A 15205-nucleotide genomic window follows, 5' to 3' on the forward strand; every position below is an offset into this window, starting at 1 on the left:
ATATTCCTAATGAAACTATACTACTATACATCAGTGGGACGGTCTTCGACCAATATCTCTATTCCCTTATTGTCGGTGAAATAACCCTGTTGGTGAAACGTTTTAAAAGTGGTCAAAGATTCAGTTATGATTTTGAGATATTTGTAGAATTGTAGGATAAAGGACTATTAATTTTTTGTGATGAAATAAAGAAGGGAATAAAAAAATTCAAATATATGTATGTATATTAAAATCTAAATTTCATGTCTAGTACTATATCTATTTCACCAATACATTCACTGCCATACAGTTTATGAGTTAACAGGAAGGGCTGCAATTTTGGTCGTTCCACAAATTTATCGGTCATAAATATTCAGCCACTGAGTCATTGACATAAACACAAAGTAAGAAAAGGTTTTTTTCCAAATTCAACTGATCAAATTATTCTACAAGAATTTTCTAAAAATTTAACTTTTAATAAAGAGATAAAAGTTAAAAGATTATATAATCGTGGATTGGATGCCATAGTACGAACTAAAGAGGAACGAATTGTACTAAAAGAATTATGGGAGCTTTGTAATGATAATATAAGAAAATATATCTGGTTACGACGATGCGAACCCTCATAATTATTTAATTTAATTTTTGTAAAGCGATAAATTATTCCATTTAAAGAAGTTGTGAGTGAACTTTCTTTTTGTACTTAAAAAAAATATATTAATTATCGAATTACTTATTACGTTAATTGATTATCACCTCATTATACTGTATATCCAAAAAATGAAAAATAGGTGAAACAAGCCATATTCCGAAGATCAATCATTTAAACAATTTGTTGCCTTTCCTTAAAAGTTGAATAATTTGAATAATTGCAATGATTAATTTGCCTTTATAATTTAATGTATTATTATTTTTTTAATTTTAATTTTATTTTAGGCGAACATAAAGTTTTTTAAAAATAATTAATTGTTTATTTGTGGAGGATGATATCATTTACGAATATAGCAAATATAGTATTTCATTTGACTGTCAATAAATCTTATAAAAAAGACTTAAGCATTATCTGTTGTTGTATTATTAATTTGGTAAAATTCCATTAATCCATTTCCATCTCTAAATGAAAGTATTAAAAGACTAATATAGTTAGATAGTTATATTGATCCGTAATACAAATTAGATTTGTTGAAAGGCCAATCATCTTGTGACAATGTGACATGTGATCGATCAAAGTTTAGAAATATAGATCAATCTGCATGACTCAATTGACTCATACTTATTATATTTTTTCTTTACCGAAAGACAGATTTTTGTTATAGAATGCGACATACGCCCTATAAAAAATTTTTATCCGAATATTTCCATTATTTCTCCGTGTCTTCCGTAAAAATTCCGTGAAAATGATACATTCACGGAAAAAACATGGAAAGATAAAACACGGATCAGATTTTTTACAGGGACGGGGGCAAGATATACATTTATTCTTTTGTAATAAATAAATACAATAAAATTTCTTAAAAGAAAATTCTTTAAAAGAAATAACGATAAATTTAGAATTATTTGATTTGTAATTTACATGGTTTTTTTCCTTTAGAATATAAATTTACAAACAAATAACTTCTTTTTTAGCGACTAGTCTTAAAATTATTAAAAGAAAATAAACAAATATACAATAGATTTTTTTTAAAAAAACAAATATATTAAATAGAAAGTAAATATGTAGATAATAAATCCATTATTCAGGACCCAGAATTATATATATAGGGGTCAGGTGATGAAAAAAATTTTTACTATGAGCTGTACGCATTTTTTCAGGGCCGGAATTATTATAATGTCAGTCTGTTACTATAATAGAAAATAAATTCTGACTGGCATTATCAAAATTATCTAAAAAAGGAATGATTTTCATGATTTTTTTTTAGTTCAAAATACGCAAACTCAACCCTGTTCCTTTTCTGGGTCCCTCGTTTTTTTTATTAAATTAATCTTACGTTACATAGCTATTTTCTTAAAACGCTTTATGTCAGTATTTTTTTTCCTTATTTGAGAAAATAATTCAGTGGGATGTAAAATTATTTCTTTTAGCCTTTAGCAGCAGGTCATAAAATTATGACATCTATTTGATTACTTAATCCTTAATATTTAAAACAAAAAAAAAGGGTTATACGTAATGTAAAAAATTCAGTTATTTTAAATTACTCATAGTTATTCGGCATGAAAGGAAAACCGAATCTGTACTAACAAAAAGTAATTGTATCACATCTAACCGCAGGATGTATCGTTAAAAAATGAAAATTGGAAAATCAATATTGTATAAAAAAAACGGTCAAGGAAGCATACGCCAAAAATTTTTAAATTACTGATAAATAATAATAAAACTCCGTGATGGTCCAAATTAGCTAGTTGGATAATTATCACATCTAACCACAGGGTGTATCGTTACAAAATGAAAATTGGAAAATCAATATTGTATAAAAAAAACGGTCAAGGAAGCATACGCCAAAAATTTTTAAATTACTGATAAATAATAATAAAACTCCGGGATGGTCCCAAATTAGCTAGTTGGATAATCATTAAATCTAACCACGAGAAAAATTCTCAATCATGTGTGACACTACATTCGTCCCAAATTGGCTAGTGCCCGCTGGCCGACTCAAATCAAGTGAGACACTAAATTATATACAAAAAAGAACTCGTTGCAAATATAAATAAGGATTGTTCCTCACAATCTCACGTCAAAAAAAAAAAATCTCATTAAAAAATTAAATAATTAGATTTTTGACATCCGACATTTAATCTCACTAGATACTCTGATTTTTTTTTCAGCCTTTAAAGCCTCTTCAAACATTTGGTTAAATATATCTACAAAAAATGCTGTTAAGTGATCTCAGAAATCAACAACGAATTCAACGTCAAAGACGTAGAATTATTACTAGGATGTACAGAAGACGCGCAATGATCAATAACACAGATACATTACGTCGAATTGCACAATTACCTTTACAAATTACGAATGATCCATTTACAAATCAAATGTTTAATGGATCCCCTTTCTAATTAAATAAATGCACTATTGAAGAATAAGTAAGTATGGTTCTTTTACTTGTACGTTTTGTGTATTTTACAGTAATACGGTTGCGTTTAATCATTTTTAATATTATATGTTAATTTTGTGTAGAGTTTGAATTTTAAGTAAATTGGAAATTTCGTCTAGATCATATGATAAAATATTTTTTATATTATATTACCTCCTTTTTATACAATCCCAAAGTTTCTTTTTATTTATTTAAGTAAACAATATCTAGAAATTTTCTGTAAGCATTTTTAGTAGCAACTTACTATAAGCAAGTAAATATGACAAGTACCCTCTTCAATACTAAATTACATTTTCTAAAAACAAATCCCTTAAGCTTCTTTAATTAGTAAAAATTTAAATACTATGCATACATATAAAGAAAAACCAAAGTATATCAAATAAAATTACGAACTTTACTGAAACGGTTCATAATTTTGTGCCTTCAACTTTTTTTATCTTATATTTCTCGCTCTCAATATATATTTATATATATACATGTAAGAATAAAAATAACAATAATAACAATAAAATAAAATACTTTCTTTTCTTTTACGAGAAACTTATTATTCTTCACTAAAAAGTAGTTTTTTGTCATTTATAGCATACATATATAATCCATATCATAATCTATTCTCTTTTTTTCGTTTTACAATCTGTTAAAAAATAAAAAATCTTCACAATGTAGTATCCCCGGACACCAATTATACAATTATACTGGAGAACAAAGATACTCACCTGCTCCAGTCTCTCATTCATCTCCACTACCAAAGTCTGAAATCTGGTCGACTGTAAAAGGTAACGAACCCTACTATTCAAGGAAATTTACACAAATTCCATGTTCGAAGCCAAATATTATAATTAATAATAAACTATATAAAGAATTGCCACTCATTGTTAATTTTAACAATAATAAAAAAGATTCCGTAAAATCTTTATTTAATCAGAAATTGAATTACTATATTCAGGATATTTTGCATAAAATTGCCGGAATTAGCCTAATTCTACCAGAATTAAAATTTTTTAACCACACATTTGTACGGTATAAATTATTCTCTTTCTATTTAGTACTGTATATACAACTGTACGAGTATCCTCAATACAGTATTTGTTCTAGTACTGTCATATTTTATTTTATTTTTTTCAAATAAATGATTAAATGTTGTGATATTTATAATTTCAGACCACTAATATGTAAAGGTTTTTTATGCTGTATAAAGGTTTACATTAGATAAATTATATTTTAAGGATCAGATTTCATTTTCTGACCGTTTATTATTTGGGTTCCAAAAAATATTTAGAGCCTAATGTCAGTCAATTTCTAAAATGGAAAAATTTTTGTTGGCATTATATAAAGAGGAAGATTATCATTCGTTCTTGATCCTTTTAAATTTAATGTTCTATTGTAGCAATCTTGATTTTCTTCTCTTTTGTTATAATCAATTGTACACAAAATTATGAACCATCCGTAAAGCTCATAATTTTATTAGATATACTTTGGTTTTTCTTTATATGCATAGTATTTAAATTTTTACTAATTAAAGAATTTATAGGCTTTATTTTAGAAAGTAAAATTTGGCATTTTGACACTTAAAGAGTACATGTCATATTTACTAGTTAAATTTTTGTTACTAAAAATACTATTATCACAGAAAATTTCTAGATATTGACTTAGAGTGTCCAGGATTTCATGATAGTGATGGTGTGATATGGTTTGGTGCGATTTTAATTCTGGCCGGATTTAGCGTAATTTCGACTGGAATTAAAATCATCAATTCAACTTAATTTGGGCCGAATGATCATTAATTTACTGCGGATAGTGTGAAAAATTGAATTTTTTAAAAAAAATGGTATAAACGGAATTTATGTTTTCGTCGGTTTAACTACAAGGAGTAATATTTTTGAATTTACGTAATACGAAATTGTTCTAACCAATCAGTGCTTCGTATTTTCAGAATTTTTGTTTATACTTAGGTCATTGTAAACTTTTATAGATAATCATTTAAGTCTATCTTGTAACTACAGTATTACAAATCTTCATTTTACTTACCACTCATAAGTATCCTATAACCTTACTTCAATGCAATCTTCCTTCATTATCCCTAATCCCTTTGCCTTTATTCTACAATAATCTTTCCTAAATCTTTCTCTCTTACGCTAATTCCTTCCCTTAATTTCCTTCTTTTACCTAACCTTTATCTCCTTTCATATTACCTAATCCTCTTACCTTACCTAACCCCTTAAGCTAATTCTTCTAATTCTTCACCTCGCTAATACTTGATCCTTTACCCTAACAATTGCTTCCTTTATCCTAATTTCTTCCCACCCTAAATCTCATGATGATTGTGGTTTTGGTGATGGTGTGTGGTGTGATGTGGTGATAGTGATGGTATGTATGGAGATGATGGTGGTGGTGAGATGGAGTTCTATGCGCGGGTTGTAACATGCTTTTAGTGAGCTCATGAGTACCAGCTTTTTTCTGCAGTCATGTACATAATTTTACGAGTAGAGCATGCGTGCACTTCTTAGAAAATCCCCTATGATAGGACCGTAATACTATACTATATAATGAGAAAAAATAGATTCAATTCTTTGTCATATACATGTGTTGTTTACATACTGTAATTTATAATTATATCATGAGATTTACTGCACGTATTAACATTATAAAAATTAATTATGGTTTACTTAATTTTTATAATGTCGTAATATTGCCTTTTTGCGTTAATAATTTGTAAAGTTTGACTATATTAATATTAAATGTATACTTTTAAACATGATAAGCGATTTGCTGGCTAACGTGATAATACAGGTAATATGGTGCCGCATTTCCATATTAGGAATTTTTATAATTCTGATAATTTTATCAGATGATGATATTAGCTTGTCAGTTTCACAAGGTTAAGTCGGGACTGATGCTATCATAGTAAATCAACTAAATCATGTTATTTAAATGCAACTTAATGCAGGGAAAAAAAAAAAATTAAGAAATCAGGCTATAACCGAACCAGTTTTTTCATTGTATTTTTGGAAGCACATGGACGATCATAATCACATTATTTATGGGTTTATAAAATTTAGTTAATCGTTTTATTTTATCATGTGATATTTTACAAATTAATTCTAAAATTAATACTTTTTTTTTTTTTTAAAATATTACAAAAAAAAAATTCTAAAAATAAAACAAATAAAAATAAATTAATACTTTTTTTTTTTTTTTTAAAATATTACAAAAAAAAAATTCTAAAAGTAAAACAAATAAAAATAAATATTACAAAAAAAAGAAAAAAAACAAAAAGACTTTGTATTAATGTCCGATTAAAGATGTGAAATGCATTTTTTTTTTCTCTTTCATGATGATTTTTAAAATATAAACAAATGTGGTATAAATTGCCAAGAAGCCAAGAATGAATTATGTAAGATTTAGATTATCGTACGTAATACGTCATATTATCATGCGTCTTCTTTCAACATCCTTAAATACTATCTATTTTTGAAAGAATAGTTATTATAAAGTTTTTAAAATACAATATATAAATAAATAATTGTTACATCTTTTTGAAAGTTACCTTTGCATATTCTTCAATATTGAATACAAATGGAGTTTCTCCGAAATTTACTTCAATGCATTCACTTCTAGTACGCAAACCAATCATAGGGTAATAATCACTTAAGGTGATCTCATTAAATGCCTCTCCTGATTTTTTTATAAAAAAAAATTTTTTGGTTATAACGTTATTGAAATATGATAAATTGATAACATAATGATATTACCTAAACATATACCATTCTTAGTGTAAAATGCAGTTTTATTGAAAAAATTTATTCCACAACCAATTGTGTCCCAAGTTGTGAAAGGTGGACCATAATTATGTCCCTTACTTGAAGATGATCGAAATTTCTTTCCATCATCACCATGGTATCCAAAAGTATTTGGTTCCCATCCTAAATAGACGAGAAAGAAAGAAACGTTTCTTTGTTTTGAAAATTTCTTTTCTTATTTTTTTTAAAAAAAAGTTTACCAAAGTAAAGATTTTTTTTTTGTTATTTACCAGGTAATTTCCAAAGAAATGCACTATGAACTCCAAATCCGATACCAATATAGCTGGAAAAAAAAAATGAAATTAGGAATTTCGAAATTTTATATCAAAAAAAAAAAGAAAAAAAGTCGTTGTATAACGTTTAAAATATTTTACCCAGATTCTCCAGCATCTACTATACTGACTTCAAAATAATATAATCCAACTTCACTTGGTATCGAATGGTTAGCTCGAATAGATGCAGCATCGGCGTCATTTTGACCAGGTCCTGAAATTTTATGTATAAAAGAAATTTTATTTTTTTTTTAGATCGATTGAAAACAAAAAAAAACATAAAAAAAAAATTATAATTTATACCTATATATAAAACTTTTAATTCTTTATCTCCAATAACTTGTAAATTATCGTTTGAATCAGATGTATTCCACCTTGTAGGTAAATCGATTGGATTTTTATTAAATGGAAAATCTTTTAAATACGAAGGTAAAAAAGGCATTATTTAAATAATTGATATTCAAATAATTCAAATAATTGATTATTTAAGACGGGTCCCTTTTGTTTTTTTTTTTTAAAAAAAAAGAATGGTTGTATTTGAAATTTAAAATGGCATTATGAGAGGTATTTATAGAAAAATCGATTAAAATTGCGTCAAAAATTAAAATGAAAAGTTTTTTTTTTACTGCGATAAAAGAAATGATTACCTTTTTTAGCATAAGGTTATTCCCTGATCATATGTCATTTATAAACAGGGGCTATGCAAGATTACAAATTTGATACGGGTTTTACTTCATTGCGTTTTACTTATAAAGGTTTATTGATTTTCTTAACAAACATTTGACTTAATCAAGTAAGAATTTTTTTAAATAATAATATTATTATTTAAACAATTAATTTCTTATTTTATCAAACACAATTACGACTAAAATGTAAATGAAATAAATATTTCCTTAAAATAAATTGTTTATATTATATAAAATTACATATATTATATATTATTTATTTTCTTAATATTGTTTTCCTTTAATGTTTTAAATGAAACATTTTGTTTTGCAATTTACCTAAAAAAAGGTTTAAATTTTGATTGGTTAAAAATTTAAAAAAAAAGTCCGTTTATTATAATATACAGTTAAAATTAATTATACTAACCCCCTTTTTTCGGAAGGAATTTTTTCATTATGCGTAGCAATTGTTTTTTTCTTAAATTAAAATATGCTAAATTAAGTAAATGATTGACGGGAAAATTTTCTATGAAAAATATGAAAAAGTTAATAAAGCTTTCAGAATTCTGTCATGGGGTATGATTTCTCCTTTTATGGATAATAGATCAAAGTGTTAATAAATGATGAAATCTTGGCAACTACCATTTTGTTAAATAGGAAAGAATCGGAAATAAAATTGGAACAGGAGACCGCAGCTACTACATTAAGGAAGGTCTTTTCATTTATTGCATTTGGACAATGATGACGCTCATGACTCATCGAGTTCATGATGTTCATGAGTCATGACACTCATGGCGCAAAACAAAACGATCAAAAATAGAACTCAATTAATTGTTCGATAAATTTCGATAAATTTCGATAAATTTCGATAATTTTCGAAAAATTTTCGATTAAATAAATTTATTTTATTTATAAAAATATATATATAATTTATATAATAATAATAATAATAATAATAAAATATCTTTCTTGTAATACTCTTTTTTTTCTTAATCGAACCAATTATTTATCAATTTTCTTGCTTTCCCTAATAATTCATTATATTTCTCATCCAAATCTAAATCTTCTCCTTCTTTAATTTTTATCATCTTTTTTAAAGATCTTTCTGATTTATTATAAAACATTATACTCTCTTCTTTAAATTCTTTCCATAAAATAATTTCAAAATAAGCCAAAGAAATAGCAATTAATAAACATTCTTTTTCTATCTCCTCATTATTATTATCAACTTTATCATCATTATCATCATCATCATCATTTAATTTGATCTGATTTTTATCTTTACCAAAAAATTCATAAAATTTGATCTCATCTAAAATTTTTCCATCAAAAGAAAATAATTTTAAAAAATTAAATAATGTTTCAACATGAACGATTATAGGATTAATCATCCCTTCATGTGATTCAAAAATATTTTCTCTAAAATGTTTATCAAATTCTTCAGGACTTAATTCTTCCAATTCTAATCTTGTTCTTCCTAATGATCTCATATTATTTAAAATTGATTCATCAATAAATCTTACTACTGGTCTAACAAATAATCCTCCAAATACAGGAAATTGCTCAAATTTTCTAACAATTTTATATACTACTGATCCATACATAACTAATCCATTACCTAAATAATAAATTGGATGTTTGTGCTTTATACCTAATGTTAAGGTTTCATATGAATATCTATCTATTACTTCATCTATCCCATTTTTTATAAATGTTACCGGATTTGTAAGTAAGTTTGATGTGAAATATGTGAAATTTCCTGTATATCTTGATAATATACAATTGGAATTTATGCTTAAATTACATAATTCTGATGATACCGTTGATGGTGTATATGAAGGTGAAAAAATTCTTTTCGTAAAATCTTTAAAATATGCGAATGAATTATTATTTGGCTTATAATTGTGATAAATTGAAATTGGCGTGTTATTAATATCTGATGGTGTCTTTGAAGAGAAGATTTCACTCCATTTATTAATCGCCAAAAAACTGAAATCGATGGAAAAAAAAGGAAATCAGGTAAGACTTTTTTTTAAAAAAATTTTTTTTTTTTCAAGTTATAAAAAAATATCGACTCACCTAGTGTAAGTAGAAATTAAATTATACGTTTTACCTAACGATATAATTTTATCCTTGACTTTTGAATCTGAATCAACAGACTTTCCTTTAAAATTATTTAAATTGTTTTCTTCAAAATCGATAAATTTTTTCGCAGCCAAAGTATGAATAATTTTCCCTTTAATAACATGCGAATCTAACGGTACATTAAATTGAACTAAACCTTGTTGAGATTGAGCTTTTATATGTAAAGTTTTGGAAGGTTTAATTCCTTTAGTTAAAAGAGCGTACACTATGGCATTGTGTTTGTTATAAATTAAAGGAATTGCTGAAGGAGCTTGTAAGATTTTAGGTCGTTGATTATTATTATCGTGAGAAAGGTTGGGAGCTAAATAAGTTGATTCATCAAGTTGACTGCGTACTTTATCAGATTCTTCAATTTTATCTTCGTTATCATCATCATCATCATCATCATCGTCATCGACGTCATCATCATCTTCATCATCGTCGTCGTCATCAACATCATAACCGTTATAACCTTCTTCATTATCTAATACAATGATTTCCTTTTCATCACTATAATCCAACAATTCAGTATCACCAACATCTTCTATCCAATTAATTTCATAATTACTTAATGGAATTTCTAAAGAATTTTTTATGATTGATATTAATTTTTTTTCAAACTTATCATTAAAATTAGTAAAAGTTGAATAACCTCTTCCTAATTTTGTTAATAAATCAAAATAATTATAAATATCATTATTACTATTTTCATCACCAACAAATAAAGTGAAAAAATTAAAATTTTCATTAGCGATTTTTTGATTATGAAATAATTCCTTGATTTGTTCATATTGTTTAGTAATTGAATATGAATTCGTTAAATAAAATATTTTTGTAGAATTATTTGTTAACGCGTTGAATATTGATTCAAGTGTAGAATATAAATTAAATTCATTAAAAATATTTTGTTGAGATATATTTTGAACGAATTCAAGAGCTGTGGTAAATGTTGATTGTGAATATTTCTGACTTTTTTCGGGGAAAAGAGATGAGTTTTGTGAGATTACATTGAAAAGGGAATCTTCTGGAAGTGAATAAAGGGCTAATTCTAACGCTTTTAGAATATGACTTAATGTCTGTGAATCTAATGAGCTATTAATTTAGTAAAATATATAATTAAGTTAAATACATAATTAAGTAAAATTTATAGTTAAATTTAACAAATTACAAAAGTTTTACTTACACGTCAACGATGAAAATAAATTCTGATTGGCCAATATAAGGTAAACATTGTGGTACCAAGGTGAGCATAGCACAATTCGTACCAGTCTTTGGATTATATTCAACAAATGCTCTGTAAAAAAAATTGACGGACGTGAACTTATATCTCATAAACAAAATTTTAAAACCATATATGTGCTTTACCTTGGTTTATCTAATCCTTGACTTGAAAACACGAGCACGAAATCCTTTTCCAAATAACTAATTTTTTCATTTAATTTAACTTTAGTCAATTTAGCATCACCAACGTTTAATGCTGATTTAGTAGAATGAGTAGGAGATTCAACACTAGTTATAACTTCAGTCATTCTACAAGTCACAGATATTTCTATCTTACAATTTTCCGAATCAAATTCACTTAAATGATTATTTTCAAAATCAACTTCAGAATTTTTTTCTAAAGAATAATAATTATATTTTTGTGCAATTGCAGTTGGAAGAATGAACCGAATTCCTTCAGATTCAGTATTTTGTCGAAGTTCGGAAACATAAGTTAATTTAATTTCTATAGTTTGACCGGAAGATATTGTACCGATAAAACATTGAAAAACATCAGGCAGTTGGTCATCGATTGTAAGAGCAACATTTCCTTCCTTTAAATTATAATTAATTAATTACATAAAAAAAAATCGAAATTTAAAAAATAAATAATTAAATACTTTAATAGCTTCTTCATATTCTTTAGTTGCCTGGTCAACTTCTTTAACAATTCCTTTAATTTTTCGTTCGTCATCAATTTTTGCTTCAAAGTTACAAATGGTTGAAGAATTAAGAATTGGAAATTTATAGACCGCTTGAATTTGGTTAGATTCGATATATTTATAGGTCTGATGAATCGTTACTGCGGATTTTATAATTAAGAAAAAACGTGTTAAATTTTGATTTGGGATATTATCAAAGTTTACATAAAAGTAAATAATTTACCTTCGGAAATCATATCAATAACTTTTATTAAATACGCAAATGGAAATAAATTATTTAAAAATTTTTTATTTTTTCAAAAAAAAAAAAAAAAAAATTATATATATAAAATTGAATCATTATCATATCGATTTTTAAATTTTTTTTAAAAAAAAATAATTTTTTTCTTCAAACCGTTTGCTAAGACTTTAACATTCTGTAAAATAATCGGTTTATACTGTTGAATATATTGTTGTTCGGAAATCGAAAATAATCCATATAATTGCATTATTTATATCTGAGTTTTACACTTTAAAAAAGATATTTTTTTGGTTTTTTTTTAAATCAAGAAAAAAAAATCAAGATTTTTTAATATATTTTATATTTCTAAATAAAAATTTTTTTTTTTTTTAAAAAAAAAAATTAAGGAAAAAATTCGTTGTTTGCGGGGTTTTATTATTAAAGTTAATCGGAAAAAATAATTATTTATATTTATGGAATTGTGGGAGTATAATATTAGAGAGGTCTATGGATAGTTTGTTTATCTAAGCGATGCGTGATCTCTGCTTTTAATTGAAATTAGAAAGAATTGTTGTACTAAATAATCATGTAATAGGGGATTTAGTTAAATTAAAGAGTCAGGCGGGTGCAAAACTTATGAAAATCTTGAAGGAATAAGTATAACAAGCTTAGTTAGACTATCTGCTGCGGAAGGATTGACAAATTGTTTGTCTAACATGTGTCATCAGTGTTTATCAGAATTGTATATAAAATCCCCTATTTTTTTTTTCGATATTTTTTTTCGAGATTTTTTTTTTTGTTGTTTGGAATCCAATGGAGAGTTTTAGAATTTAAGGGTTAAATGTTGTTGAATGAAGGGATTTTTAAAATTTAATAAGTTGTCTAATCTCTAATATGGTTAGTTTAATATATCTATGGTTGGTATTAAAACGGTTAAAATAATAATTTTTCTTTTTACGTTAAATCTCGCCAATTTTTTATAGAACAATATTAATTTTCGATTATTATTTATTTCATTATTGCAGATTTTTCCCGAGTGAACTAGTGAACTATAACGACAAAGAATTGATGCGTCGAATCAACATCGAACTTAAATCTTTTATTTTTCTTATTTTTTATATTTTGAATTATTTTTTGGTGGGTCATTGTGTCACCCTTTTTATTATTTTGGATGAATACCATATTTAAGTTCAGAATCCCAACCTCCAACTTTATTGATGTATAACATTATTTCTGATATTAAACCTTCTTTGTATATTTTATTGAAGTTCTTTCATACATAATTCGCATGATTTTTTGCCTCGGCAATTCACAACATAGAATTTTTTTCAATGTGTATATATTTGTATTTATATTAAATCTTGTATATTAGTATATAATTTATTTGTTTTTTTGTATATATTTCGCTTATATATTTTTATATTTTTATACATTATCTTTTAAATTTTTTGGCGCGGTGGATCTATAATTTTATACATTACTCTATCCCATTTATCCCAGTTTGGAATTAAACCTTTCCATTAATTATTTATTTATATTTTATTTTATTAATTCTAATATTATTTATTATTTTTGGACGATTTGTCAAACACATTCCTCTCTTCATGACCTTGAATTATATTTCAAACAAATGGATCAAAATGAACGAACCGATAATGGTTTCGAACCAACTACTATAACCTTTGACTCCCAAGACTATCATACCACTTCATGGATGGAGTCATTAACGACTTAATGCGCTCAAATTCACAAATTTTGAATATTATTTCTCAAAATCTCATTCTTAATTAAAAACATTTTTCAACATATATTATATTTTTTATACTTATTGAAATCTCTTACAATAATAACAATAATAATAATTATAATCATAATTAAAATATAAAACAATAAAGGTAAGCATTCTTATTTTTTTTTTCTATCGATCGACTAAATGGCGTTCATTTACTATTATGTTATTGATTATTCATCGTTATTTTTTTTTCTTAGGTTCATGGGAGATATGGGAGATACATAAAAATCCGTTTATTGATATTTTTTATTTTTCATACAATTATTAAAAAGAATTCTTAAACTTGTTATTTATAGAACTTTGGGTGGGTTTAGGTATCCGGTTGTTAATTTTTATATTTTATACCACTATATTTCTACATTCTAATATACCTTCCCACCCTTTAATTAGATTATATATATATATAAGAAAATAATTATTTTAAAAATTTTTTTTTATAATTTCAATATCATCTTTTAAAACTTTTCCCGATTTTACATATATTTTTTATTATTTCTAATCTTCTAATCTAAAAAATACACGCGACAAATTCAAAATAATAATTTAATTATTTAATCCTTTTATTATCTTTCAAATGATTATAAATATATTTTTAACTTATTATAATTTTTATCGAAGATTTCTTTCTATTCTTATATTTACTTATATTTTGATTTATTTTTATATTTTCTTCTTCTTTTTGGGATATTTGGAAATTATTTATTTCACGTTTCAAACACATTTTATAATCGGGAATATCGGGAAGTTTTTTTTATATTATTACTTAGTTACTTAAATCCACCGCGTCGAAAAGATTTATCCCTTACTCTAATTAAATTTCTTTATACATTAATATTTTAATTTTGAATACCCTTTTACTGTTTAACCAATTATTAATGAGCAACTTATATTCAATATTTAAAGGAATAATCTAATTATATTAGATTTTTAGATAGGAAAGATTTTTTTTACTGAATAGATTTTTTTTTAACCTTTTTTTTTTTACGAAAACAAAAGGAAAAAAAGAAAAATTTGGATGGAGTAAATGATATGATTTTGGAAAAAGGACAATGTTTTAAAAGAATTTTTTTTATGGGTGGAGATGGATTGATATATTCAATTTTAACGAAAAAATTTATTGTATATATATAGTAGGATTTTGTTTTTTATCGCCATAGCGAAATATCGCCACACCCCAAAATATCACATGATAAACAATTTCACGTGATTGATATATTTACATGTTCGAACAATTATTATTTATTAGCATAGCGAAAAAAAATAATATATTATTATACACATTATTACAGCAAATAGTACATTAATTATACATTATAATAATATTAATGAATTAGTCATC

General features: G+C 25.2%; 2 protein-coding genes across 2 annotated transcripts; both read right to left on the reverse strand.

Moving 5' to 3' along the window:
• Positions 1–6494: 6494 nt before the first annotated feature.
• Positions 6495–7585, reverse strand: OCT59_007163 (uncharacterized protein; the record flags this gene model as incomplete). The annotated part of the gene is made up of 6 exons (XM_025332257.2): positions 6495–6536; positions 6619–6746; positions 6824–6994; positions 7102–7154; positions 7246–7357; positions 7447–7585. 6 exons carry the CDS (start codon positions 7583–7585, stop codon positions 6495–6497), a joined length of 645 nt encoding a protein of 214 aa, XP_025174678.1.
• A 1212-nt stretch (positions 7586–8797) lies between these two features.
• OCT59_007164 (uncharacterized protein) lies at positions 8798–12342 on the reverse strand (the record flags this gene model as incomplete). The annotated part of the gene is made up of 7 exons (XM_066146846.1): positions 8798–9797; positions 9888–11024; positions 11116–11226; positions 11298–11746; positions 11813–11994; positions 12078–12098; positions 12249–12342. The coding sequence occupies 7 exons, from the start codon at positions 12340–12342 to the stop codon at positions 8798–8800; spliced, it is 2994 nt and encodes a 997-aa protein (XP_065998525.1).
• Positions 12343–15205: the final 2863 nt, after the last annotated feature.

Source organism: Rhizophagus irregularis, chromosome 15 (assembly GCF_026210795.1).
Source record: "Rhizophagus irregularis chromosome 15, complete sequence".
NCBI lineage: Eukaryota > Fungi > Glomeromycota > Glomeromycetes > Glomerales > Glomeraceae > Rhizophagus > Rhizophagus irregularis.